The 27,637-nt window shown below is 36.6% G+C and overlaps 4 protein-coding genes, 1 long non-coding RNA gene and 1 other non-coding gene across 8 annotated transcripts; 2 read left to right on the top strand and 4 right to left on the bottom strand.

The window, feature by feature from the left end:
* Positions 1-1,189: 1,189 nt before the first annotated feature.
* Positions 1,190-2,329, bottom strand: LOC111983142 (transcription factor bHLH147). The gene is made up of 2 exons (XM_024014804.2): positions 2,194-2,329; positions 1,190-2,096 (listed from the first exon to the last, which is right to left on the bottom strand). The coding sequence occupies exon 2, from the start codon at positions 2,056-2,058 to the stop codon at positions 1,402-1,404; it is 657 nt and encodes a 218-aa protein (XP_023870572.1). The 5' UTR covers positions 2,059-2,096; positions 2,194-2,329; the 3' UTR covers positions 1,190-1,401.
* Positions 2,330-5,545: 3,216 nt separating this feature from the next.
* On the bottom strand, positions 5,546-15,839 carry LOC111983144 (uncharacterized). 3 transcript variants are annotated; one of them, XR_010632438.1, is made up of 4 exons: positions 15,664-15,839; positions 15,421-15,555; positions 12,148-15,122; positions 5,546-12,020 (listed from the first exon to the last, which is right to left on the bottom strand). It is a non-coding gene; the product is annotated as an uncharacterized LOC111983144 (long non-coding RNA). The 3 variants fall into 3 exon arrangements; XR_010632439.1 differs by having other exon boundaries at positions 12,107-15,122; XR_002879846.2 differs by having other exon boundaries at positions 15,047-15,122; positions 15,664-15,834.
* Positions 15,840-16,755: 916 nt separating this feature from the next.
* On the top strand, positions 16,756-19,974 carry LOC112019213 (uncharacterized). The gene is made up of 8 exons (XM_065782030.1): positions 16,756-16,769; positions 16,943-17,290; positions 17,374-17,626; positions 17,777-17,834; positions 18,758-18,844; positions 18,986-19,120; positions 19,232-19,370; positions 19,633-19,974. Exons 1-8 carry the CDS (start codon positions 16,756-16,758, stop codon positions 19,859-19,861), a joined length of 1,263 nt encoding a protein of 420 aa, XP_065638102.1. The 3' UTR covers positions 19,862-19,974.
* A 767-nt stretch (positions 19,975-20,741) lies between these two features.
* On the bottom strand, positions 20,742-20,814 carry TRNAA-UGC (transfer RNA alanine (anticodon UGC)). The gene has a single exon. It is a non-coding gene; the product is annotated as a tRNA-Ala (tRNA).
* Positions 20,815-21,006: 192 nt separating this feature from the next.
* Positions 21,007-23,190, top strand: LOC112019212 (uncharacterized). Its single transcript, XM_024051736.2, has one exon. It carries the CDS (start codon positions 21,091-21,093, stop codon positions 23,080-23,082), a length of 1,992 nt encoding a protein of 663 aa, XP_023907504.1. The 5' UTR covers positions 21,007-21,090; the 3' UTR covers positions 23,083-23,190.
* Positions 23,191-25,262: 2,072 nt separating this feature from the next.
* Positions 25,263-26,308, bottom strand: LOC136071122 (ABC transporter I family member 21-like; the record flags this gene model as incomplete). The annotated part of the gene is made up of 3 exons (XM_065782031.1): positions 25,263-25,476; positions 25,792-25,928; positions 26,185-26,308. Coding segments are annotated over 3 exons (369 nt in total), but the record flags the coding sequence as incomplete, so codon positions are not given.
* Positions 26,309-27,637: the final 1,329 nt, after the last annotated feature.

Below are 27,637 nucleotides of genomic sequence, written 5' to 3' on the forward strand. Positions count from 1 at the left end.
GTACCAAAAAAAAACTGAATAGTAAAATAAACTGGCAAAAATAATCAATGTCAAATGCACATCCAATCTAATTAACCAATAATATAGACCACCGGTATTAAAAAAAAAAAAAATAAAAAAAAAAGAAGGAAATTCGTGTAAGATTTTGATTTCTCTTATAATTATGTCACAATGAATTTGTTCACCAAATACAATGGGAATGTCGTGACATAGTAATTAAGATATTGAAACAATGAATTTACCTCATATCGTCCGAAACAATGAACCTAAGTGGCACTTATCACAATTGGTCCCCCACCACCTTTGCAAAAATAACCCATAAAAATTGGAACCATTAATAAATTATTGTGTCGGAATAAAAGAGTTTTCATATATATATATATATATTGGGATGAATAATTTTCATATTATTTTAAATGAGAATGTTATACAAGTTTCCTTTTTAAGAAAACAAATATTATCCAATCATATATTGGCACAATGTTGAATAAGAAATTAATATATGGGCACAACATACCATGCCTACCATCCAATAATAACAAATAAAATCCAGGCAAGTATGTCCGTCTGTCCGATACTATAATAATCTTACCCATGTTATCGCCATGAAAGATCTTGTAAAGAGGCACGCTTTCAATGCCCTTTACAGCACTGAATTAAAGGCGCACAAAAACAAGCCCTGAATTTTATTATTATTTCCAAAAAATAAACCTTCAAATTCATCATTTTCAAAACACATAAATTAGAAACAACGTACAAAAATATAATATTTCCGAATAATTCTTCTTCGCCTATTTTTCTTAAGAAAATAGGCCATTTAAGCCCTATTGCCTAAATACTTTTTGCTTTCCTTTTTAAATTTATAAATACAATAAAATTTGGAGAAATCTACTATGATAATAATTGTTTTTATCATCACATTCATACATTCATAACCTTACCCTTTATCTTTTCTATAAAATTAAAAAAAAAAACAAAAAACTTACACTTTATCAATAGTACCCACTAAAATCGCTGCCAAATTAATAGTCGGTAACAAAGGATTAGATACTAGGCTATGTTGTCACAAAATTAAGTTAAGAAATAGATTTGGATTTGCCAGTAGCTCCGTGAACATTTTCTAATATTTTCAACGAAAATATTTAATATTTAATTTCTCATGTCTAATTAATTATAACAAAACGAAAAATTAAAAAAAAAAAATATTTATTTCAAGGTAGTATGAAAAGATTTTTAATTTTACTTGCAAGAGATAAGGGCAACATCGTATTTAACAGAGAATTAATAGAGATATTTGAGTCGGGAGGAGAAAAGAGAAAAAAAGAAAGAAAAAAAGAAAAAAGAGATAAAAAGAGAGAGAGAGATAATGGAAAGGACACGTGGCAGTAGAGAAAAGTGTGATCAGCTAGGCGGCGGCGCGGAGCTAGAGCTGGCGGAGGAGGAGGCGGTGGAGCCGGAGAGAAGGTTGGCGAGGGTGGTCATGGCTCTGACTTGCATCTCAAGTGCGGCTATATAATCGGTAGCTTCTTCTAGAATCACCGGCAAGGGTTGTTTCCGGCAACCGGGAACTAACCGGCCCAGAACACGCACTTTCCTCTGCACAGCCGGTAAGCTCTTCCCCTTCAGCCTCAAAACGCTCACTTTAGGCTTCTTGGGCGACCGGCTAGTCCCGGTGGCACTCACCACTCTTGGCTGCTTCCTATGCTTCTTTTGAAATTTGAGCTTGAGCCGGTTCGTTAAGATGGCTCTGCTCCACCGTGTTTTTCCCTTAGCCGCCACAGCCAAGACCCTATCAGCGGCTTCGCGCACGGCTCGACCGCGCCGCGTAGCCGTAGCCGGAGCCGAAGGAGGAGGAGGGCTGAGGTGGACTTGGCTGAGAGTTTGAAGGAGCTTGGAAGAGTAGATTTGTTGTTGAGTTTCAGATTTCCATTTGTTGTGGTTTTTATCATCTTCTTGTTGTTGTAGCTGTTGATCTCTGGCTTGGGTTTTCTTCTTCTTTTTCTTTCGTGAACGATCAGTGTTGGCAACAACGTTGTTTGAGATCAGCGTTGACGCCATCAGAGTACCCACAAACCAAAATTGTTTGGTATCGAAATCTAATAAATTTGATTCGAAAACGTGTAAGACTATATATATATATAAGGATATATAGTTTACAAACCAAAATAAAGAAAGGTAAGAGAAACTATATACCTTTGAGAGAATGATAGTACTCTATTTTCACATAGGCTCGGATCCAACGGTTTGTGTTTGTGTGTGAGAGAGAGAGAGAGAGAGAAAATGAGGAACGGAACGGTGCGAAATGTGAAGGGAGTGAATTATAAAGGAATCAGAAGATAGCACGAGTCGGTAAACAAATTTTATTTTTATTTTTATTTTTTAAAATTTTAATTTTGCTTTGCGTTGTTGTGTTGTGTTGTGTTTGTGTTTTGTGATGTTGTGCCTCCCACCCATCACCCCTACTTTAACGTTTTGCTGCTTATTTTGCTAGTCTTTTTTTTTTTTTTTTTTTTTTGAAATTATTTTGCTAGTCTTTGGATGCTTATTTTGCTAGTTTTTTTTTTTTTTTTTTTTTTTTGAAATTATTTTGCTAGTCTTTGGTGCTTGGTTAGGTCAGGGTTCAAATTATTAGAGATTATATAGTACATGTATTTGCATTATAATGCTCCAGTGGTACTGGCACTTTATACACATGGATTTTTTTTGTTTATTTGTGAGAGGGGGCTTTATTATATGTAAGAATGAGTCGGTCAGTGGCATGAGATAATAAGCACCTTTGTTAATTATTACAAAGAAGTTTGGTCTTTTAACCTTTCTATTTTTATTTTTATTTTTTATTTTTTTGACAAAGCCTTTAAAGGATAAGATTTTATATATTTTTATCTCAACTCACATTCATGAAATATGAGAGGTCAAAGATCCTCTCAAAGGATACCTAATGCAACACTATAAGTGACAATTTTGAAGTTTCTATCTTGGTTTTCTTTCATTGTAATCATTGAGGTTCATTTTATGATGTAGTAGATATATAATAGAAAATGTTTGGGTAAAAATTCAAACATATTAGGTAAAAAAAAACAAGAGGCTCGGCTTGTTTTTTTCGTTAAAATTTTCAAACATTTGTTAAATTTAACTTATATATATTCTACAATGTGTCACTGGGCCAGTGGGCCTTAACTTATGTAGCATTGTAGTGGAGTAAAATTTTGCACGAAAAAATAAAATTGTTCCAAGAAAATATGAGAACTATGGGCAATCTCCAGCTGTCATCTAATTTTTCTCTAAAAATCGTGCTCTAACCAACAATCTCTACCTCACTAAATTAACTAACATTTGTCTTATATTGCTTGCCATATACTATCCTTTTCAAATCTTTTTCTTCTTCTTGAGAAACAGCTTTTAATATTATCGACAATTTCATTGACTTTTTTTTTTCATTCTAAAATATAAACGAATTCCCTCTCTAAAGCAAAATTTCTGGAATTATGGTCACAATCACAAAGTGAACTTGTTAAAGGTAATTCAACATCTGAATTAAATAACATAAAATCACAACCCAAGGAAATTCAAAGATCTTACCAACATTTGTCAAGAAACTAAGAAGCAGGCTCTACTCCCCTCCTTAATTACTAAGAAAAAACAACGTATGAAATAGCTAAAAAGGCATACTAGCAAGTGCTAGTAAATGAATTGAAAGGTTGGTGTGGGATCATTAGCAGTGAGGAATCGCAATCACGATAACACAACAGGTTTAAATGGTCTCATTGAACATGTTTAACCTAAATTTGAGAAGGAAAAAATTTAGCTACAAAATTGGAGGCTACAACCTTACTCAATATCATTAACATCATTACATATTTTGAAAATCTAATTGTTGAATTGCATTTTCCTTACGCTCTTAATACATATGTCAAATTTTGTGACAATTAGATATTATTTACTATATGATTTATAAGGTTATATTTTATGCATAATTTTAAACTAAAAAAACTTGTCATTTAAACCATTTATTGATAACATAGTTATTGATTTTTAATTTTCTAGAAATTTTGCAAGTATGGAGAATAAAAAAAAAATTGTAATTCAATAGTAGATTTGTCAAAATTCACATCCAATAAAAAGATATTAAATAAGGTTGTAACTTTATGTTACAACTAATTTTGTAATTAAATTTTGTTCAAGTGAGAATATGACTACTAAAAAAGAATGTAATAAAGTCACATCTAAAGTTCAAACTTGGCTGACACCAAAAATCAAATGGTATTTTAGATAGTTAGACTTGATGATAAAGATGATAAAGAGCAATCATTCGGAAAAAGTAACTACTTAACATTAATTTTTTAACTATGTAGACAAACAATCCTCAAATTATGTAGCAAAAATACATTTGTTTTGGAACTTGATATTGTTAATATCAAGTTTTAACTGGAACTCAATATTAACAATGTCGAGTTCTATGTATATTTTTAAGTGAAACTCGACATTAGTTAGACGCAAAATTTTCATAAAAAATTAAATGACAAAATACACAAAACTCAAGTTCAAAAATTAGGGTATCGCTACATATTTTGAAAATAGGCCGTTTGACTACATTGTTAAAAAATTAATGCTAAACCTGCATTTTTCCGTTGAAATTTGTGAAGTTTAATAATGTAAAAATAAGAAAACGAAAAGAAAAAAAAGAAAAAGAAATATACGTATTGTTGACGTGTCACAGCATAATTGGGTGGTTCTGTGGTGTTGGCTTCCACTAGTTGACTGGACCGAGGGTCCCGCAAAAATATTTGTTTTCATTCCGTGCAATGATTATATGGGGATGATGATCCACAAAAGAAATGATAAACAAACGAAATGCATGTGCAATGTAGGTTGTTTCTCTGGCTCTTCTCTATCTCGGGCCTTTTGTTTTGTATTGGTTAGAATTTTGGAATTTTCCTCCTTTTATGAGGTGTGGACAGTTAAGCTCCACATTTCCAGCAATGGGGTCCCTGCTCCTTAGTGGACCAGATATTTTATCCAATGCAATCACTAATTATTATATCATAATCATAATTATCAAGATAGGAACCCCATTAACCTGTGAATGCTTTTTCCCCACTTGACATTTATGATAACTATCACGCTCGAAGCACTCGATGAAAAATTCAAAGGCCCTTTCATTGGACAAAACTCAGAGACCACCAAGGAAAGTTTCAAGCAAAAAAATTATTATTTAATTTGAGATAAAAAAATACAAACAAAGTTAACACAAATAAAAGGTTAACAACCAGACTTTGAGATAAAGAAAAAGTTCTAAATGGCAGTATAAATTTTATATTATTTGTCTAAAATTTTGATTAATCATGAACCTAATCCTTATTCTCATCAAAATCATGGTACCATGTGAATATTAGTAGGGACATTTTACTGAGAAACCTTAAAATATTCTTGGAGAAACTGGAACATTACTGGGCAAGTGGGCATTATTGATGCTCAAGTGACATTGCCTCCCTTGTGTGAGACACAATAAAACAACAGTATCAAAAAGTGACACAACATTAAAGAGCACCAGAAAGTATACTATTTATTGTACATGGATGTTGAAGGTTGGTTGAAGATGATTCAGAAAACCTGCATTCCATAAATCTGAATGATACCTTACTATGGTTGTAGTTGTGTACTGTCTGAAGTGAGGAATCATTGCTGGATATCCTCATATCCTATGAGATAGCCATAGTAATACTCAAGTTTTCTGAAGGATCGAAGCTCAAACCAGGATCAAAATGTTTTCTTTTTATAAACCAGAACAAATCCCTATTTAGAGATCAGAATATGACAGCAGGAATCAACTTCAGAAAAATTCAACCCACAACCATCTACTTATTAGCTAAGCATCTATATTTTTTTTCCAAACCTTTCATTTAACTCATCTGGAGTTTAATTAGTCTGTGGGCTGCCTTTCACGGGATAAGCATTACAGCATATGCAGCATCCAAAGTCACATATATTCTTAAAAGAGTGACGCTACAATTATTACAAATTTTACTACATAAATCTTACAAATTGATGCGTCAACTTTTAAATCACAAAGCAAAAGGTAATTAAGAAATTTATCTAATATATAGTTAATGCGGCACCAATTCATTACCAGTTCAGTTTGTAAGCTTTTTGTAGTAAAGTTAGTAGAGTAGCTTTGGCATAATCCTTCTTAAAATCGTAATGATAGCCCTATACTAAGTCACAGCATGTATATAAACACCCCCAAATAACGGTAGAAAAGAGGAGCACTGTATGCTTCTTACGTGCTTTCTAGGTGATACTGAGCTGGCAAGACAATTTACTAGCAATATAATTTAAGTGGGGAAGGTAGAACAATTACATCTTCACAGCATGCTTTCCAAAACTATCATGAAGAATTGAAGATAATGCAATTTTCATAACCTTCCAAGGACCACAGGATTTTATTCTCAAATTCAAATGCATGCTGATGCTTTAATGAGTTAAATGTCAAGGCAAGATGGTATATAAGCATCATAATAATCAATGTGTCTCTGACTAAGCATGCCCTAAACATATCTCGAAATACCCAGCTAAGTCCTTCCAAAGGATTTGTTTATTGCAATAAATACACACACACACACAGATGGTACTCCCAAAGTATTCTATATTTTTCCCAAGGGAATATGTAAATACATGAATAAAATTTTTCTTTGATGTTTACATGTTTGTAAAGGTCTGTAAATTACTCTAAAAACCAATTTAGGATGTTTAGAACTTCAGATCATGGATGTGTTCACTGCTAATCTGCCTATTTCAGACTTAGAAAAGCTATGTGCCTGGGTAGATTCTATAATTGACGCATAAATTTCAAAAGCCATGCTTCCAAATTTTACCTATTTTCATTTCCACTGATGAATTTGTGCCTTCAAATGTTACAGAAACATAGTTGAGCAAATCCATTTTTATTAGGCACTAGGAAATGGTTTATTCCATTTACTTTTCAATGGGAAGACACTTTATTTATTATTACCATCTTTCATGGACCAAAGATTGTATTAGAAGCCCACATAATAGCTTTACTTTCCTGGATTATACAAAACCATTATTCTAGTTATCTAACTCACACACCACGAAGGATTAGAACCTGCAACATCATACCCACCATCCTGTTTCTAGGGGTGTTGGAAGTGTCATTTGGGTTACAGCCCATTGGCCTCTACTCATCTCTCTCAAATACACAATACACAGGTTTCAGAATCTCATTCAACAGTTCAAATTTGGTGGATTACACCAAATCCTTACCTTTAAGGCTTTAAGTACAGCTAGATCTTGTTTCACTCTCTTATTTATTAACTTAAATATTATTGTGGATTACACTAAATCATTAGCTTTTAACTGCAGCTACCCCACCACCCACCCTCTCTCTGATTCCTGCTGGTGTGTTTCATAGCTTCTTTTATTGACCCATCGAATATTTAACTGTCAAATTAGATTCTTATCTGTCCCTTCAAAAAATCACTTTCAAAGAAAGAGAGCCTATAAAATTTCTCTTGGTGTGTATGACTGTTTATCCATTCAGATTCTTTCTCATCCCCATCAAGTAAGTTTTAACTACTTCCATAAAGGAACCTACAAAGGTCATGCTTGGTGCCCTTTAACATCATTAAAAACAAGGTAATTAACTACAGGAATAAACCATGTGGCAGCTACTGAGCTTTCTAAGGACTGGGACGATGCATCTGAAAGACCACCATTAGCTTTTCTTAGCACATTTTTCCCTACCATAACCTAGGTCCTAGTATAAGAAGCCCTTTCTCTAGTTTATTTTTTATTTTCGAAAGCGTTTTTTGACTGCTTATGTTTGATTGGTTTTACTTGAACCCTCCATATCATGTCCCTAGCTACCAGTCTACCACTATGATTTCTTTACAGTAACATTTATCATGTATGGATGATGTGTCTGCTTGGATCATATACTTCTCATATTGAAGATATCATTTCAATCACATATTTTTGAAGGCATCATCTTGGTTGAACTTCTCTCTCTCTCTCTCTCTCTCTCTCTCTCTCTCTCTCTCATTACATTGAAGCATCTGCACCTATAACCAGGGTTGATCAGCTGATCATTTTAATAGAGACTATCACAGACAAATTGGACAAGTCTTGACTCAATACAGACACTTCAACGACTAAATGACATTTTAAAATGACAAAATGGACAATCAAATTAGTAGAGATATAATCCTGGGTGCTCAAGAATTTAGGTGAATTATCACAAACATTATTTTTCTAACTTATTAGTAATAGTATATAGTTATCCTCGTGGTATAACTTCAAATGCAAACATATTTAACTGTGTGGGCATAAGTCAGTGTTTAAAACAGCTTTATGTTTATAATTCTCTGTGGACAGTTTATGTCATAAATAGTCCTCTTCAGAAAACAAAGCTGTTCCTGGACAACAAACAACACCACTCATCATAGACTATTGACCAGACTGCGATCATCAAATCAGTGAAGGACAAATGGAATGTGGAGGACATGCCTTTGCCAGCAGACCTCTCCGAGTTATCCCCGGACTGAATACATCTTCACATTTCCTTAAGAAATATGTGTTAAAAGGCCACTTTGGCAAAGTGGATGTTATCATTGTTACATGTAAGCATCAGATATTCAGATTAGACTGGTAGGAAACATGTTAAGATGGGAGAATTCCGCTATCCCTGCTGGATGTCAGTAACTAATGAAGTCACTTCAACTTCGGCTAGGTCTATTGACTTAGGCCCGATCCAGTTCACATACTACATGAACCTATTGTGGCCCAAAAAACCAGGATTGATGTACATTAAACATATTTATGGTTACCTACAATCTAGTTAGAGCAGCGACTCAAAAAGCTGTTTCAGTTCAATATGACAGACGTCATAAAAGGAACGCAAAGAAACTTTAGAGTGCAGTTTCCAGAACACTATGCAGAGGGCTAAATGTTATGTGTTTCAGTTGGAGCCTTAACTGTTTTAATGCAGAACAATTACACTTTGAGTTATGTTAAATTTCTATTGTTATCTGTTCCTTTCTTTCAAGATTAGTAGTTGAGTTTGTTTCAGATTTTTCAATATGTAAACATTATGTGAACTTTGGAAAAGCTGCATAATATCAAGCATTAATAAAATCAAGCTCCCTTAAAGTAAAGTAGCGCAGATATTTGTTCAATATTATCTACCATCTGTCAAAATAGGGAACAACAATCCATTGTACATTGTATAAGAGCTGCTTGGGTACGGACCAAAGGTGGAGCACTTAATCACACTGTGAGCTATTTGTTTACTGGTCAACAACGGATTCTTGAGTGCATATCAAAGCTTTTTCCTAAGATTAACACTGTCTATCCACCATGAAGAAGGGGAAAGCTCTTGTTCCAGAACACGATGTGGCAACAGTAAGCAAGAATCAGACAAAGCAACAAGATAGGTGACACAACATTCTTATGTCCCCAGAATGGCTAAAATCTACTCCCCTTGCTTCAATGGCGAGGAAGACCCCACAAGTCTGCTTTGTTGAGCAAAGCAGTTCTTACAGCTCCACGCCATTGAAGACCAAGTTGCTCTAGTATCCTTTCATTTAGAAGGGGGTGCTCAACTTCGGTTTCAAATGATTAAACAAGAGATGGGTACAATTGCTTAGGGTGGATTTAAAGATGGACCTCTCGGTTACAATCCAACACAATATGTAGATTATTTTGGATAGTTAACCAAATTGAAGCATAGTGGCACAATCAAGGACTATCGAACACAGTTCTAAAAACTGTTGGCTAAAGTTGTCCATCTCCCCACAAGGACAGCAGGTGAGCTGTTTTACCAATGGACTGAAGAACACCATTGAAGTAGATGTTCTCACAGGAAGGCCTACCACGTTAACCCAAGTCATTGGGTTGGCCAGGTTACATGAGGCTACAAACATGTCTCAATGATAGAATTTCCAAACCATCGTGACAACTAACGCCACTCAAGAAAAAGGAGGTCCGTCCGCATGACCAACCCTGCCCATAAGGCAAATGATTTTCATCAAGTTGCAGGAAATAAGGGAGAAAGGGCTATGTTTCAACTGCAATGAAAGTATAACCCAAGCCACCAAGGCAAAAGGTTCTTGATTGAAGCATGTTCCAAGGAAGACAATCAAGAGGTGGATATGGAAATTGAGATGGGAAGTGAAGAGGTGGTGCCTTGGATTTCTCTTCGCTCAATAAGTGGAGCTCTTGCACCAAACATCATGCAGCTTCAAGGACAACACAAGCACATGACACCGTCGGTATTTGGTTGATTCTAGCAGCACTCAGAACTTTGTAAGTGAGGATTTGGCCAATAAAACCAAATTGACACCAAACACAAAAGGAAGGCTTAAGGTACTGGTAGCTTCCAAGGAGGAATTGAAAAGTGAAGGTCAGTGGAAGTGTGTGCTGTTAAAATTTCATGGTTTTATTACCCATGCAGATTTCTTAATGTGTGCCATTAAAATTATATGGGTTTACTACCCATGTAGATTTCTTTATTCTTCCCTTAGAAGGCTAAAACATAGTCCTGAGACTACAGTGGCTACAATCTCTAGGTGAGATTTTGTGAGACTTTCAAGACTGTGGATGAAGTTCAACATCAATGGAAGAGAGATTGTTCTAAAAGGATAATCTCAAGTAGTAGACAGAATTGTGAAGGAACTGCACCTCTGCTAGGTTACAGAAAATTAGAGGCATGGGGTTTTGCTTCAAATAGAGGGCAGTCCTCAAAATTCTTCCCCCTCCAATTTGCCAAGGATTACATCTGTTATTGAAGAAGTTCCAGGTTGCCTCAAGCTCCAAGTGGCCTAACCCCCTCCCAGAAGTCATGATCATTAAATTTCCATGCAACCTGGCAGTGGACCAGTAAGTGTGCAGCCGTACTGGTACCCATATTGGCAGAAGACCGAGATCATGCATCTAGTAAAGGAGATGCTGACTTCTGGCATAATCAAACCCAGTAATAGCCCCAACTTGTCGCCAGTAATCCTCATTGAAAAACATGACGGCTCATGGTGTATGTGTGTGGATTACAGATCATTGAACAAGCTAACCATCAAAGACAAATTTCTCATTCCAATCATTGATAAGTTACTTGATGAATTGCATTGGACACGACATTCTTCAAAGCTCTGATCTATGAAGTGAGTACCATCCGGGTCGTGTTTTTGTCTAGACAATGTTCCAAAAACAGCTTTAGCATGGGCATTTCAAGTTCCTAGTGATGCCTTTGGCCTCACTGATGTACCCTCCACTTTCCAAGCCCTCATGGATGAAGTATTTTAAGCACGCTTAAACAGATTCATCCTAATTTTCTTTGACAACATAATAGCTTTTAGTAAATCAAGGAATGACCATTTAGCTCATTTAAAAAAAAAAAAAAAAACTTTCGCCATTCTTTACTCACATCGACTGTTAGTTAACAAGAAGAAATGTCAATTTGTGTGGACTGAAGTGAAATACTAGGGACATATCATTTCAAGAGGAGTAGATGTCAGCCCTAAAAATGTCTCGGCCATGTTAGAATGGCCAATACCTAAAACTACTAACGCTGTGTAAGAATTCCTTGGGGTGAAGGGCGACCATCAGAAGTTTATCCAAAATTATGGCAAGATCATAGCTCCATTAAACAAAATTCTATAATAAAAAATTCATTTACATGAAGTCTTGCAGCTGATCAAGCTTTCCAACAACTCATAGAGGCCATGACTACAACACCTGTTCTTGCCTTACCTAATTTCAACAAAACGTTCATTGTAAAATGCGAGGCATCTAGGTCTGGGATAGGGTCTGTCTTAATGCAAGAGCAACCCATAGCCTTTTTGGTCATGCTCTTAGTGAAAAACATCTGTTGATGTCAACACATGAGATGGAACTCCTTACCTTAGTGTTAGATGTACAAAAATGGCCTTCCTACTTATTGGGACGATAATTTGTAAGCTGAATGGATCAAAAGAACCTCAAATATCTATAGACCCAAAGGATTGCCAACCCTGCACAGTAAACATGGATGTAGCTAGTGAGGTTTGATTTTACTAATAATTATAAAAAAGAGAGTGAGAATAAGGGTGTGAATGACTTGTCACAAAGAAAGGAGGGAGACATTGCGGAGCTAGCAACCTTGTCTCATCCAACTCCTTGCTGGTTGGACACCATTAAAGAAGAAAATTCTTCCAACCCCAATCTAAAGACGCTAGTTCACCTCACTCAAGAAGGTGAAGCCGTGGGCCTTTGTGAGTATAGAAAATGGAGTTTTATTCTTTAAGGAAAAGATCAATCTTAAACACTATTCCTTTCTAATCCAAGACATCATCAGGCAGTTTCATGTAAGCACTTACAAAGGCTATCAAAAACACCACACCATGTTAGGTCCAAATTTGATAGGAAATACATAAGAGAACACGTCAAAGACTACATATGGCAGTAAGCAATTTATCAATAGCATAAGGTGGAGCAACTCAACCTAGTAGGTCTTTTCAACCATTACCAACTCCTAGTTAGGTATGGGAAGATATCTCCATGGATTTTATTGATGGCCTACCCATATCCAAAGGTAAGTCCACTATCTTGGTAGTAGTGGATAGACTATCAAAGTATGCTCATTTATCCACATTAGTGATCCTTACATGGCTATGTCAAATTTCTTCCCTTTTTTTAATTTTTTAATTTTGATAAGACAAGGTCAAATTTCTTTGATCATATATTTAAGCTCCATGCAATACCCGCATTATTGTTGGTGATCATGATCTTACCTTTACAAGCTTGTGTTGGACTAAACTGTTTTATTTGAACAGGACTGATTTTAACTTCAGCTCTACTAACCATCTACAAACCAATGGACGAACAGAGGTTGTTAATAAGACATAAAAAATGTATTTGAAATATTTCACTAGTTATCAACCCAAGAACTGGGCAAAATGGCTGACTTAAGTAGGGCACTACCATAACATCCTTCAAAGTGGCATATGGCCAACCACCTCCCAATTTTCTCACTTATGTCACTGGCACGGTATGCGTAAAGGCAGTGGAACAAGAAGTATTGAACCAGGATCAACTCCTCACGACCCTTAAGGCCAGCCTCAAAGATTCTCATATTCATATGGAGAGGGTGTATAATAAGCAGTAAGCACCACCAAGAAAAGGAATAATAAGCTGTGGATTGGATGTATTTGTGATTGTAGTCATAAAGGCAACTTAGTGTTGTTACAAGCCAATCTAAAGCTTGCACCAAAGAATTATGGACCCTATGAAAATATGAAAATTATTAGAGCTATAGCTTATAATTGGAGTTACCTGCTAGTTCTCAGACTCATGTAGTTTCTCACGTTTCATTGCTCAAGGAGAAACTTGGGAAGAATGTTTTTGTTCAATCACAGTTGCCCTTGATTAGAGCAGGGAAGGTTAGTCCCATGACCCCAAGCAATGCTGGATTGAGGACCAAAGGAAAGAAGGTTGAAATTCAAATTTATCGGCAAGGATTGTCTCCTACAGATGCCACATGGGAAGATGCTGAATAGGCCTAACAAAGATTACCAGAGTTTTTTTTTTCCTAGAGGACAAGGGATGTATTTAAAGGGGAAGGGAGATGTTAAGTGCGAAAAAAGTCCTCCGGACAGCTGGAGCCTTTACTTTTTTAAATGGAAAAACAATTAGACTTTGAGTTTGAGTTAAATTTCTGTTGTTATTTGTTTCTTTCTTTTAGGATTAGTTTTTATTTTTTGTATGTAAATATTATGTGAACATTGAAAAAGCTGTATTAAATCAAGCAAGCTCAATCAATTGAAAACAACTTACACTCTTGTGCCGGAGGACTCAAGTCAGGCTACCTTGAAGTAGCCCAAATATTCGATCAATATTATCTTCCATTTGCCAAAAAGAGGCAATGACAACCTGTTGTACTTAAGTATTAATTTGGGATGTTTTAGACTATTTCAATTGAGTCTTATTTTTTTTATTTATCGTTGGATCAATTTTAATTAAGTTTTACCATAACAAGGCCAAGCTGGTAAATTTTAATTTTTTTTTTGGAATGGGTTCTCCTTAGCTCTACCAAAGCCCATGAGTGTTATTTTGTATTTTTGAGTCATTTTGTTATTTGGCTGAGAAGTTCTTGCATACTTTTTTTCTTTATTATTAGTAGTTCTAGTCTTTTTAGGAATATGATATTTAGAGTTTGTCTTTTTTTTTTTTTTTTTTTGATAAGTAACATTCTTATTGATGAAAAGACCAAGTAGTAGTACACAGGGAGTAGTTCTAGTCCTTCTAAGTTTTAAAAAATTCAAACAGCTTATGTTAAGCTTTTAGGGTGTGATTGTCTTCTCCTATACTTAAGTGTGATTGTTCAGGAAAACCTAGATATGATTGATTAGTGTTTATCTTTCTTAATTTCTCATTGTATCTATTTTTTTTTTAATTATCAAAAAATATATATTTATTGTTTTTAACACCAAACAACCATCAAGCATATTCAAGATCCAACATTTTTATTACCTAAGCCCTATTCAAGAACCATTCAAGTGCATCAAGAAATCAAACTCCATGCTAAAATCCTAAAGATCCTAAATCAAATTGCCTTTTTAAAGCTTTGTCCTGCATCATAGTGACATCTTGGTGAGCATGTAGTATAATTTCTCACCCGTTTCTGAGTATTGGTACTAACCTACAGATTTTTCAACACCATATACACATCAGATGCATTAAAGACAAAAACATAGCTATTTCCCTAAAACTTAGAGAAGGTCATTGCCAGTCTATGTCACCATCAAGACCAAGGCATTATTTTTACATGCCATACAGGCAGTTTATAGAGCTTACTGTCTATATAAAATTAAAATATTAACAGTTCATATGACGAGACAAATTCTTTTCTCTCGATCACGTAGAGGCACATTATGCTAATCAATTATGTTAAATTGTATTCAACCAAATCAACTCCGTTTAAAAGTTTCGTGCATAATCAATTGACCTTCGAAGCAACTATGATTATCAGAGGGCTAAGCCAAACAATAAAGGCCCTTACCTCTTGTGATTGTTAGATTAATCAGTGCATCCAGAAACTTCTTAGATTGATGATCTGTATCCACCGAGTTCAAGACCTGAGAAATAGCCAGATTCGCAGCTTTAAAAATGAAACAAAATTATTCAAAAAACTCAAAAACAGAATGATTAATCAGTCAGACTACGTTATGTGAAAATTTTACTTTAGTTTGATTTTCTAAATTTTAACATTAACCAAATGCTTTCAAATTAATCATTAACCAGCGCAATTATCAAGCTAATCATAAAATTGCAAGTACAGCATTTTTACAATTGTACCTTATATATATATATATTGCATTTTGTGCTTGCTTTATCGTAGATAATTTAGAGAAATCAAAACAAAATATCACATACTTTTGTCGATTTCTCCATTGTGATTAGAGTCAGAGATCTCAGAAATCAAAGATGAATCCACCGAGTGCTCTCGAAGATTCACATGCATCTTCGGAAACGGATGTGAATGCAGAATTCAAGCTTTTTCTTCACGATCTAGAACAAGAAGAAGAGCGAGTGAGAAATTGAATTCGAATTGCGACGGAGGTGAACCCGCATATATGAGAAAATTTAGGGATTTGAAATTGTGCATTTTGGAACTACTTTGACTATGAGTGCTTGGATCTCCGATTCGCGATCTCTGATGGACGAGTCTGGTGCTTCTATGGAGTTTGGCGCTTTTTCATTTCGCTTTTGTTTAGCGGGACGATTTTGAATGTCGTAATTGAAGGGTATATATATATATATATATATATACACAGTGTGTGTGATGAGATGGATTACAGATGATTAAATTAGAAGAAAATTAACATTATAGTGTCTATTTGATCAAATTAGTAATTACTATTTTTATAATTTTCCTTCTGGTCTAAATAAAGCATTCGTTTTCTTTTTCTATTTTAGATAGGATAGAATTTCTACAATGAAGCCAATTTCCTTATTTAGGGTCCGTTTGGATTGAACTTATTATTACTGAAACTGAAAACTGAAAATACTGTAGCCAAATAATTTTTAAATGTGTAAATAGTACCGTGGGATCCATTTTTAATATTTTTTAGTGCGTGAACAGTGCTAAACAGTGCATGAACAGTATTTTTTTGTCTCCTGTACAGTAAAATCATGTAATTTTACTGTTCACTTGCCGAGGAAAAAAAAAAAAAAAAAAAGGAAAAAGGCAAAACGTGGACTCAGCTGAAAGCTGAGTCCAAACGCCCTCTTAATGATGTGCGGGTCGTGCTTCGAGCTTCCGAGGCCCAAATGCTAGGGGCTTGGGCTTGGGGTACCAGCCCACTTCAATTAATTGTTTAGAGATGGGAATAGTAGACCAACTCATGGATTCCTAGGCTTAGAGTCTAATGTGGGGTAAGTGGGCCTAGAGCAGAGATGAAAATGTGGAACAACAAGCAAAAAGATTAAGGGAAAGGAAAGTTTTGCGTTAACGTTCCCTCGACTGACCGAGGAAGTTATTCCAAAGCTAACATTATAACACAAGTTTGAACAATTCTCTCTCTCTCTCTCTCATCCCCTTTTGATGGGGTTCTCCCTTCCTTTTATAGCAGTCTGCACTTAATCTTGACCTTCCAGCTGTAGGGTGATGGATGCCCATCCAATACTTGTCCCATTCCTCATTTGGGAGAAGTGCAAGGAAGAGCTATAGGCTGTCTGGGCACTGTTCAATCATCATGTCTTCCATTAATGCGATTGTCCAGGTTGGTGCAGCGAATTTAATGCGAAAGTGATGGGTGCTTCCTCAACACGCCTCCCTTTCTCTCCCCTCCAACGCCTTCCCTTGGTTGTCCGCCTCAGCCTAAAACCTTTGGCATGGTGGTTGTTCATTTCCCCTTCTTCGGTTGACCTGATGCTCGTTTTCTTNATTCAATAGCTCTGTGCTCAAAGAAAATCTTGATTGGCATGTTAAGAGATGCCCATTACTCAAACAAGTTCAATCCTTGACTCTCCAACCCTTTTATCAAAAGGGTATCAATGCTGGCAGAGATAATGAAGAAGAAAAGGTTGAAGATTTGGTTGCAATAAATAAGCCTGGTTCGGATTCTTTGGATAATATATCTTCTGAAATGAAGAGACGTGCTGTTTATGGAATGAGTGCGCCTGATTTCTGTAAATTGATTGAGAAGATTGAGGCTGTTCATGGGTTAATATGTAAGGATATCCGGGACTCATATAAGATGCCAGAAGCTTGCAATGTATGGATGAAGAGAGAAATAGATAGGTAAAAGAGTTTGCTTTTTTGCTTTTATGTATTTTGCTTTTGTGGGGTTGGTGTGGTTTCGTAAGATGAGTTGTTGTTTGCAGGAAATTGCCATTTCAGGAGAAACATGTTATCCAACAGGCATCAATTCTTGGGAACTTGGAAGAATTTGGGGTGTTGAAGAATGCTATTGGGAGGGAACAATGTGATTGTGAGGAGGCATCTGATGATGAGAAAAATGGTGTCTCTGCAGTGGTTGAATTTGGTGCAGGAAGAGGGTACTTGACACAAATGCTTGCTGATTGTTATGGGATCAAAAGGGTTTTTCTAGTTGAACGGAAGTCATACAAGCTGAAGGTTAGTTTGGTTGGACTTGGTTGTTTCTTACATTGAGACTAATGTTGGCTGTAATTTCTTATAACTTAATTTGGAGTTGTTCGTGAGCTCTTTGAACTGAGATTGATAGAGTTATTAATTTTATGTTGTGCCAATGCTTGCTACTCATAGGCTGATCGATCCTTGCGACAGAAAGAGAGCTTGATATTAGAGCGTTTGAGAATTGACAGTAAGGATCTCTGGAATATTGTTGTTGGAAAACATATTTTGTACTTCCATTATTAGATCATTTCTTTATTTTATGATCATTTTGATAGGACATGTTTATTCTGGAACATTTAACTAAGATTATACTCCTATGTTTAAGAAAGACTCAAATCTTTGAAATTTGTACTTTGCATAACCCAAGTTACAAGGTTAGGTAATGTAATGCATTTAGAATTCAATTGTTTCCAATGATTTTATGCAAACTCACAAACCATGGGTACTTGCTTGAGCATGAACATGTATATAGTATATTTTGAAGGCTAAGTGTACTTTATGAATAATACATTGTGTACCACTAGCTTCTTTTAAGCAGCTTGTATTTAGGTTTAGTAAATTTACACTACTCAAGAGAGGAATGAGTATTGGTGATAATGGTGGTGGTGAAAACGGTGTTGACAACTTTATTTAGTGTTGTGATGGAGTGAATAGCTTTTGTTCATCTGTAGCAACTCTGGCAATGAAGGTGGTGGTGTTTTAGTGATGCTATAGTCTGTTTACCACTGCCATGAGCACTTGCATTTGGAAAGTACTTGGCATTATGGATTAACAAATGTAACATCTTGTTGTTCAAACAGCATGAAGCATTTTTCTTACATAGAATTTAAGTTGTGTAAGCTTCATATTGCAGTCTGATACCTATTTGCATTGTTTGAGGATTCTTAGCTGTAGTTATCTTGGTTCGAATTTCCACTCTATTGAGGGTAGTATTATGTTATACTCACCAGCAAAAAACTTCTATAGATTTAAGTTCCTTCTGAAAGTTTTATGTCACAAAGTGATGCCATATATCTACATGCTGAATTCTTGCTATGTATAAAATATAACAAGATAACAATTTATTGTGCGTGCATACCTTGTTACATTGTGAAATTTCAACTGTTGCAGTTGAGGATTTAAACTTGAATGCTGTTGAGTCTTTACGAGGATCTCCTTACCTGGCTATTGGTAAACATCTTTGTGGGCCTGCTACAGGTAATTGTTATACTTATGCAATTTCCATACAACCTTGACTATGAAATTCATAGGATAATCACTGCATTTTATGTAAATAACTGTCATTAATGAAGGATTGAGTGACAAAATAAGTTTATCTTTTATAACTTTTGGCTGCAGATTTGACTCTAAGATGTTGCCTTGCTGAACATTTTAGTCAGGATAGTGTCGAACACTGCAGTGCTAATCGGAATCTGAGAGGTCTAGCTATAGCAACATGTTGCCATCATCTTTGCCAGTGGAAACACTATACAAGTAATCAATTTATCCTGCCCTGAAAATATGAAGCAGTAGCTGGCCATGTTTATTAATTTTAGATCAATTTATTATGAGCTCACTAGCCCTCTGACCCTGGCCACCCTGCAGGTAAAAAATATTTATCACATTTGGGGATCACCAAGGAAGAATTTCATGCAATTACATGGTTTACCAGCTGGGCGGTAGATGCTGACCATGGTTCAGATCTTCCTGAAGTTCCTGATGTCAAATTGCATCTAGAGTCAATGTAATGAATTTGAAATTGTCACAATGTAGATTCATTGTATAAGTTTTCTTGTAGGAATTTTTCGAAAAAATTTGGGTTGGTGTTTCATTTTAAGCAATTGACCAAGTTACTTTTTTCATATCTAGAGTCAGTGTAATTAGTTTGAAATTGTCATAATGTAGATTCATTCTTCAAGTTTTCTCGTAGGAATTTTGGAAAAAAAACTTGGGTTGGTGTTTCATTTTAAGCAACTGACGTAGTTACTTTTTTCATGCTATGACAGTGAAAATAAAGAATGTGGTGGAGATGCAAGTGGAGTTGAAGACATTGTGAGGAACATGAAAGCAGTTGAAAGGGCAGTCTTGGGGTTTATGTGCAAGCAGATTATTGACATGGGAAGATTGATGTGGGTCAAGGAATGTGGTTTAGAAACAGAGTTTGTCAAATATGTTCCATCAAGCATTTCTCCTGAAAACCATTTACTGATTGCCAAACATACTAATCAATTTTGAGATGTCTTTGTTTTTTCTTTTATGTAAGGTTGTATGATTTCCAATTTTGCTAGAATGTGTTATTGTATGACACTCTTATTCAAGTTTTGAAATGAGGAGTAGAGTTCTGAGAATTGCTAGGCAAGTGAATGAAATACATTTACACGATAACATTCATCTCTTCAATTTGGACTTGGCTAGGGACAATTTGACAAAAAAAATTTGGGATGAAATTTGGTAATTGGCAGAGTATTATAAAAATTTAGCTAACCAGGACAAGGTAGAACAAGGTAAAATCTGCTTTAGCATATTGCATACTCTCCAGCAGCATCTTAGCCTTCTAGAAAAACTAAAGAGGAAAAGCACGAAGCAGTGTCGTTCTGATCATAAAACTCTGACAAAATATGTTTCACTGGTTACACAATCCCAGTGAAATATGTTCAACTTTATACTGCACATGTAAGTGAGTCTCTAATCTCTTTGGACAGCCTACAATTGATACACTTAGCTTACTTTTCTCTTAAATTAGGGAGCTTTTACTTTATATTGCAAAAATTAGGGAGCTTGTAAAATGTGACTGGCTATCTTTGCCATTATAAAAGTGAAGCAAGTCTAAAACTAATTTCCTCATGGCTATAATTTGATTAGCCATTCGCCCATTCCATTCTTAAACTTTCTTTCATAAGCTTAGTAGAATTGTAATCTAATAATCTGCCTGCACTTTTCAGATTCAGATGGATGAGCATGAGCAAATGTGTCACCCTTATGGCCTTATTTGAATTCCCTTTAGTCATATGCTGACTTGAAAAAGGGCTTGGCCAAATTCAATTTGGCTTTCTGAACACATCTCCCCTCACAAGAATAAAGGACTCAAGAGATAAAGGGGGAAAAAATAAATAGATGGAGATGCGGGGTATCGAACCCCGTACCTCTCGCATGCAAAGCGAGCGCTCTACCATGTGAGCTACATCCCCGCGTTGATAACCTCTCTTAAATACAATGATAAAACACTTTATCATAAAGAAATTTTGACAAGTTTCCATCTCTTCAGGATTTCGTTCCAATCCATTTTTATCTTTGAAAATTCATACATTGCAAGATTTGAACAGAGTGGATTTACTGATTAGTCAAGAAAAGGACGACTAATGCTACGTCACCTCATGCGTATTACCACTGGTTCATCAGGCTCGCCGCTTCTCCTTATAAACACTAATAATTTTAATCTCCACTCTCACCACACTCACTCTCAAATGGATCATCCCATTCCCAAAGGCACCATCATCTTCAGCACAGTCGGTAGGTCCAACTATGGCTTCGACATCTTCTCTCTCCAACTCCAACTCCAACCCCAAACCCAACAACCCACCACTCTCGGCCCAGAGCACCGCCTCACTGACGGTATCTCTCTCAATTTCAATGCCCAATTCCTCGATGACAACCAAACCATCGTCTTCGTCTCCGAACGAACCGGCTCGCCCCGTTTTTATCTTACCCGACCCGGATTGTCCTCTCCCAAATCTTTACCTTTCGTGCCCTCAAGTCTTTTCCACGATCGTCCCGTCGTGAATAATGACCGAGTCTATTTCATCTCCGCTCACGAAGATCCCGGCCGGCTCTTCAAGAGCTGGTCCGCTCTCTACTCGACCCGGATCGATGAACTGGACCTTGCCCGTTTGACTCCGTTAGGTTCTGTCGATTACAGTCCAGCTATTTCTCAGTCTGGAAAGTTTATAGCCGTTGCTTCGTACGGGTCTCGTTCTTGGGGCGGTGAGTTCCACGAGCTAAACACTGATATAGTTGTGTTCCCAGAATCCGACCCGGATAACCGTGTCACTGTTTGCGAACGAGGTGGCTGGCCCACCTGGTTCGGTGACTCAGTCATCTACTTTCACCGCCAAGCTGATGATGGTTGGTTGAGCATTTTCAGGGTTGAAATCCCGGAAAATCTCAAACTTTCCGGCCCTCCAAATACTGCCACTCGGGTCACACCTCCGGGGCTCCACTGCTTCACTCCGGCGGCGATGCACGACGGGAAAAGACTCGCCGTTGCCACTCGGAGGCGCGGCAAGAATTTCCGCCACGTGGAGATATTCGACATCGAGTCAGAGACTTTTCACCCAGTCACAGAGACACTGAACCCGAATCTCCATCATTATAACCCGTTTGTCTCCCCGGGTTCAAAGTTCATCGGGTACCACCGGTTCCGGGGCACCGGGTCAACTCAGGGCGAGTCAACGATTCCAAACCTGAACCCGGTTTTGTCTCCGATAAAACCAATCAAAATGCTCAGAATAAACGCTTCGTTTCCTTCTTTCTCTCCCAACGGTGATTTCGTCGCGTTTAATCCCAACTTCGATACGAACTCTGGCGTCAAAGTCTTCAAATCAAACGGTTCTAAGCGGTGGACCCTACTCAAAGGCCGTACAGCATTTTACAACGCATGGAGTCCCACAGAGAAACACGTCATCTACACCTCGGTGGGACCGATATTCCAGTCAGCAAAAGCAACGGTCCAGATCGCAAGGATCAAATTCGACCCATCGGATCTCAACGGTGACGGTGGAGACGTCAAGTGCGACGTTAAGATTTTGACGAAAGAGGAAACGGGGAATAACGCTTTTCCGTCATGTTCCCCTGACGGCAAGTCTATTGTGTTTCGGTCTGGACGGTCTGGGTTCAAAAATTTGTACATAGTTGACGCCGTTAACGGCGAGTTTGTTGACGGCGGCTTACGGAGGTTAACGGAGGGGCCGTGGATTGATACAATGCCCAGTTGGTCACCTAAAGGAGATCTCATCGCCTTCTCATCTAACAGACATAACCCTGACGACGTGGCTACGTTCGGCATCTACGTGGTTAAACCGGACGGCTCTGATTTGCGTAGGATCCACGTGGCGGGATCAGAAGGATCGGATGACGTGGTCAGTGAGAGGCTAAACCACGTGTGCTTTAGTGAAGATGGGGAGTGGCTGTTGTTTACGGCTAACTTGGGCGGGGTGACGGCTGAGCCGGTGTCGTGGCCCAATCAGTTTCAGCCATATGGAGATCTGTACGTGGTGAGGTTGGATGGGAGTGGTCTGAGGAGGCTGACGTGTAATGCTTATGAAAATGGCACTCCAGCGTGGTACACGGGGGGTGAGGAGCTGGATTTGGAGCGTTTGTGTTTGAGGAGTGAGGATGAAGATGAAGATGAGTTGAGAGGCGAGTTTGAGGAACCACTTTGGATATCATGCGATATCTAAAGTGTGTGTTGTGTGTGATTTTTCTTGTGTCTTTTTTCTTGTATCATGAATAAAATTTCGATTCAGCAAAACAAATAAATGAAAATCCACGTATTTTGATACGAATAATTGTTTGAAGAAATGCCAATTTGATGAATATGAGTGCTAGAATTAATCCTCTGATTGTTAAAATCATTGAAAAAGCATACAGGTCTGGGCTATCGTGAGCAAATCTACCATGTGCGTTTGAATATATCCACACAAAGTTTGATCCGAACACCTGGCTTTTTACTATCCAATCAGAAAGAAGTATTCGTCGCATTAAATAGAATTTATCAAAATTTCCCAATTCGTTGTTGGGTTTCAGCTTTGCACCATGCAACAATCAGCCAATTGAAAAGAGATTTTGTACGATTTTTATAGATTATAGTGACAAGAAGTTACTTCACCCATGCACATCGTATTAGTATTTTTTAAACCAAGAATATTATAGACACACAGAGTCCACTCATTTGGTAAAGCACATGCATCAACATGTGCATGATATTGAATAATAAATAGAATTGAGTGATCAAAGTGGTATGGTATTGGAGTGTATATAACGAGGTCTAATGACTTATGAGAAACAGTTTGGTTGGAATAATTAGCAAGAAATCAAATTTGACATTTTCTCAGTGCAGAAAAAATGGTTATATTATATGGTGAAATCATCAGAGCAATTGTCCTGGAATAAAACTAGCATGCCATTGCATTTACACCCCCCCTATGTCACAGTAGAACATAGAAGACACAAAAAAGGGTCGTAGATCCACAAAAACACCACCTGGGGAATGGATAAGAGCAAGCAACCCTTGTGTGATGTATCGAACTTGCAGTTTTAAATAGGAAACAGCAACATGTTTTCATTATTGTTTGCATATTTTGGGTCCGGTGAGTTTTAACTTAAACTTTGGAGAAGTTTAGGCCGACAACACATCAATTCTGCTCAAATTGAGTGTTGTATTTTGCAATTCTTCCAAAGCCATTGTTTGGATGAGTGGCTTACTGAGATTTAATTAATCCATCATCATATCCTAACATTTAAATTTAAGTGGAATTCCATTATAGTCCTTTACAAGATTATGATTAAAGCTTTTTTTTTCTTCTTTTTTCTTTTGGGATTACAGCTGCTTCTTGTATATCTATCATTCCTTTTCTTGCATATTTTTAAGTGGCTAAATTAATAGTTGTCCTTGCAAATTTTTGTATGACGCATTTTGTTTCGTAGTTGGGTCTATTTAGATAGCACTTATTGTTGCTGAAAGTTGCTAAAAACTGATTGTTGCTGAAAACACTGTAGCAAAATAATTTTTAAATATATAAATAGTACCGTAGGACCCATTTTTAATATTTTTTAATATATAAACAGTGCATGAACAGTACGTGAACAGTGCACGCACAGTACATATACAGTAAATTTTGTCCCCCAAAGTCAAAAAAGCCGGCAAAATATATATATATATATATATACAAAACGCAACTTTACTTTGAGTAAGAAAAATTGTTATCCAAACGCAGGCGTTGTACTCTCTCCTCTCTTTGTTTTATATATTCTTTTCTTCTCCGGCAAACCAAAACTTTCTTTCAAGCATACCCAATGAAAGGGGGAAAGTATCTCTTAAGCCCGAATAAACGGATCCATCATTTGCACGGGCCCCCTGTGGACGGACCTGATGTGAACGGGCCGGATATGGACGGGTGAAGAATGGTGGGCTAGTTATCCATGGGCCTGCTGAGCCCCTAATGAAGGATATTTTGACCCATTCTCATAAGAGCCCAAATAGGGTCCTTGCGCTAGTAGGACTCTGGAAATCTTGTATAATTGGTAAAAATCTTCCGCATAAAGAAGAGACTTATTCATCACGTTTAGGATTCTACAAGAAGAGTCCTATAAGGAAAAGACTTCCGCACCAAGGAAGGGATGTCAACTTCAAGCCACTATAAAAGCCCCAATACCCTCACAAGCCAAGGTACGCATCATTAACCCTCTCTAGTACTCTAGAGCTGTGAGCATACTTTCTAACTTGACCTTCGGAGGGTATTTGGCCGGCGCCACACCGGTGCTCTCTGTTAGGTCCTCTTTTCTCTGTGCAGGTGTCGTTTCGAGGGTACGAGCATTGTGCAACTCACTGTTGATATTTTCGGCATCATCAGNTCACATGTTTTACTGATGTGTCCAGACCTTTAAGAATATCTACTGACTCCCTCTCTTTTTTCAAGTGTTTCCATGTTTGAAAATTTGGTGTGTGCTTGCATGTAGATGGAATATTATATAAAGCAAGTGAAAACCTGTTCGCATTCTTCCTTGAAATAGTCAAGTAAATCCATTCTAGCAACAACATCCAGGTCAACTGTAACTTCATCTAGCAAAAGGACCTGCAGATGTCTCATAGATAGCAATTGGTTACGAGTAGGTAGGACCACTAGAACATATCACTGAATGTTCATCAAAGATAGAACCCAAATGCAATATGATATGGCAATTGAGTAGAGGCTTTGACATGTTGAAGCAAAGCAATACAATGAAATATTACAAGAGCAACTAATGTGTGCTTAGAAGTTAAAAACTTTCTTCTTGTTTTTGGGGGGAAGCAAATAAATATCATGAGTTTCAATGATGATAAACACTGGAATGAGGATGGTACAACCCTATCAATAACATTCAGTTCCACATTCAAGATTCCAAAATACCTTGAAAGGATGAAGAAGACCCATGCAGATTTGGACTCGACGCCTCTGCCCATCAGATACCTTATGCATTCTCCATCGCAGATCAATATCTAGTAGATCAATCAGCTTGTCTCTCCTTACAGGGTCAATCCCTTCAACTGCCAAAAGAGAATGTGTATAATCTCAATTCTTTTGCATATAAAAAAAAAGGATTAAAATTATTGAAGGGAGAGTGAAAAGGACTATTTGTCTATCTTTACACACACACACAGAGACATGTGCACATACATAAAGAAACATCAGGCAGCAGCAGACGTGTTGCTATACAATTTATTTAGATCTTAATGGGTTTATACATCTATAAAGTGGTTATCAGCAATAGAAGAGAAATCGGGTATGCAGTTTATTACGCACCTCCAAATATCATATGTTCGGCAGAAAAATCACCCTGAAGTGGAACCTCACCCTGAATGTTTGCAGACACATATTTGTTCAGAGTATAACAAATGCACGTGATTGTAGTAAAAACATAAACAGTTTACCATCACATGATGAGTTTGTTCATAAGATATTTCTAGTGAGTTCAGTACATATGCATTCAAACAAGAAGCGACAGTGACACTACCTGTATTCGGGCTAATAGTCTATAGGTTCCATTATATCAGAGGCAGGGACGGAGCCAGGAGTTCAAGTTAGGGGGGGCGAAATATAGAAAAAAAAAATCATTATAAAACTCCTAATAACATCCATTTAGTATTAACAATATAATCATCTATGAAAAAGGGACTCAACGGTTTTTTAAATCTTAGAAATCATTTATAATTGAATTCATACATAAAATTGTTCTATAACATAAAATTATTCGTAAAAAATGACACGAAGCATAGCACAACACTACAATCAACCAACTTTATTAAATATCAACAACTAACTATTACAATTTCAAACCATCTCAACTTAAAAAAAAATACACTAAAAGACAAGCAAAACCATTAATTATTTATCTATATTGTATCATTTGTTACTCTTAGTTAAAAAAAAATTTATATTTGACACAGTTTTGTATTGCAAGAATTCATATAAATAGCTAGAATGATAGACGGTAAAAAATATTTTTTTATTGATAATGTTGCTCCCTTATTCATACAGGCAAATGTTATTAAAAAAAAAAATCACCCCTAGCAGTGCATATATGCTATAAAAAACAATATCACCCTGTCAGCACATGGGTGGTTCATAAAAAATATAAAAATAAAAAACACCCAGTACATGGGTACAAACTCTGAACAATAAAAGAGAGTTAAAGTAATAGAAATAGTGAGACTTCATTTAGCAACCACAAAAAATAAAGTTAAAGAGAGAAAGAGAGTTACAGAGAGAGAAAGAGAAAATATGCTCTGCCTCTGCCTCAGCCTCAGCAAAGATGAGAGAGCGATTTGGTCTCCCTCAGAAGCAAATTTGGTACCAAGCTGCTGTGTGGTACTGCAGCATTTTGGTCTTAGCCTTCACTCCCTCTATCTCACGTCTCAATACTAATGTCTCTCTCTAGGTTAGGGTTTTTTTTGGAGGGGAAAATTTGATGGAATGATTTGAGATCAGATTGGTTTTGTTTCAAAAATTTTGAGGGCTGGGCTAATGTTTTGGTAAATTGGCTGATTGTGCTCAAATTTCTTTAGCTTTTTTATTAGTCTATGTTGTTGGGCTAATTTTTTGGGTTTACTAATTTGTTTTGTTTGGGATTTTAGATTTGTAAAAGTTTCTTGGGCTTTTTCATTTTGTTTAAAGGGGTCAAAGATTTTGTTGAGGGGGGCAAGTCTAATTTTATATGGGCAAAATTGCTCAAATCTGTAAGTAACCTATATATATA

This window comes from Quercus suber, unplaced genomic scaffold (genome assembly GCF_002906115.3).
Source record: "Quercus suber isolate HL8 unplaced genomic scaffold, Cork oak 2.0 scaffold_287, whole genome shotgun sequence".
NCBI lineage: Eukaryota > Viridiplantae > Streptophyta > Magnoliopsida > Fagales > Fagaceae > Quercus > Quercus suber.

Coding starts and splice junctions, on each gene's coding strand:
- LOC111983142 (XM_024014804.2), bottom strand. CDS start 2,058: ATGGCGTCAACGCTGATCTCAAACAACGTTGTTGCCAACACTGATCGT.
- LOC112019213 (XM_065782030.1), top strand. Junction 17,291..17,373: donor ATGAAGAGAGAAATAGATAG/GTAAAAGAGTTT, acceptor TGTTGTTTGCAG/GAAATTGCCATTTCAGGAGA. Junction 19,121..19,231: donor CCAGTGGAAACACTATACAA/GTAATCAATTTA, acceptor GCCACCCTGCAG/GTAAAAAATATTTATCACAT.
- LOC112019212 (XM_024051736.2), top strand. CDS start 21,091: ATGGATCATCCCATTCCCAAAGGCACCATCATCTTCAGCACAGTCGGT.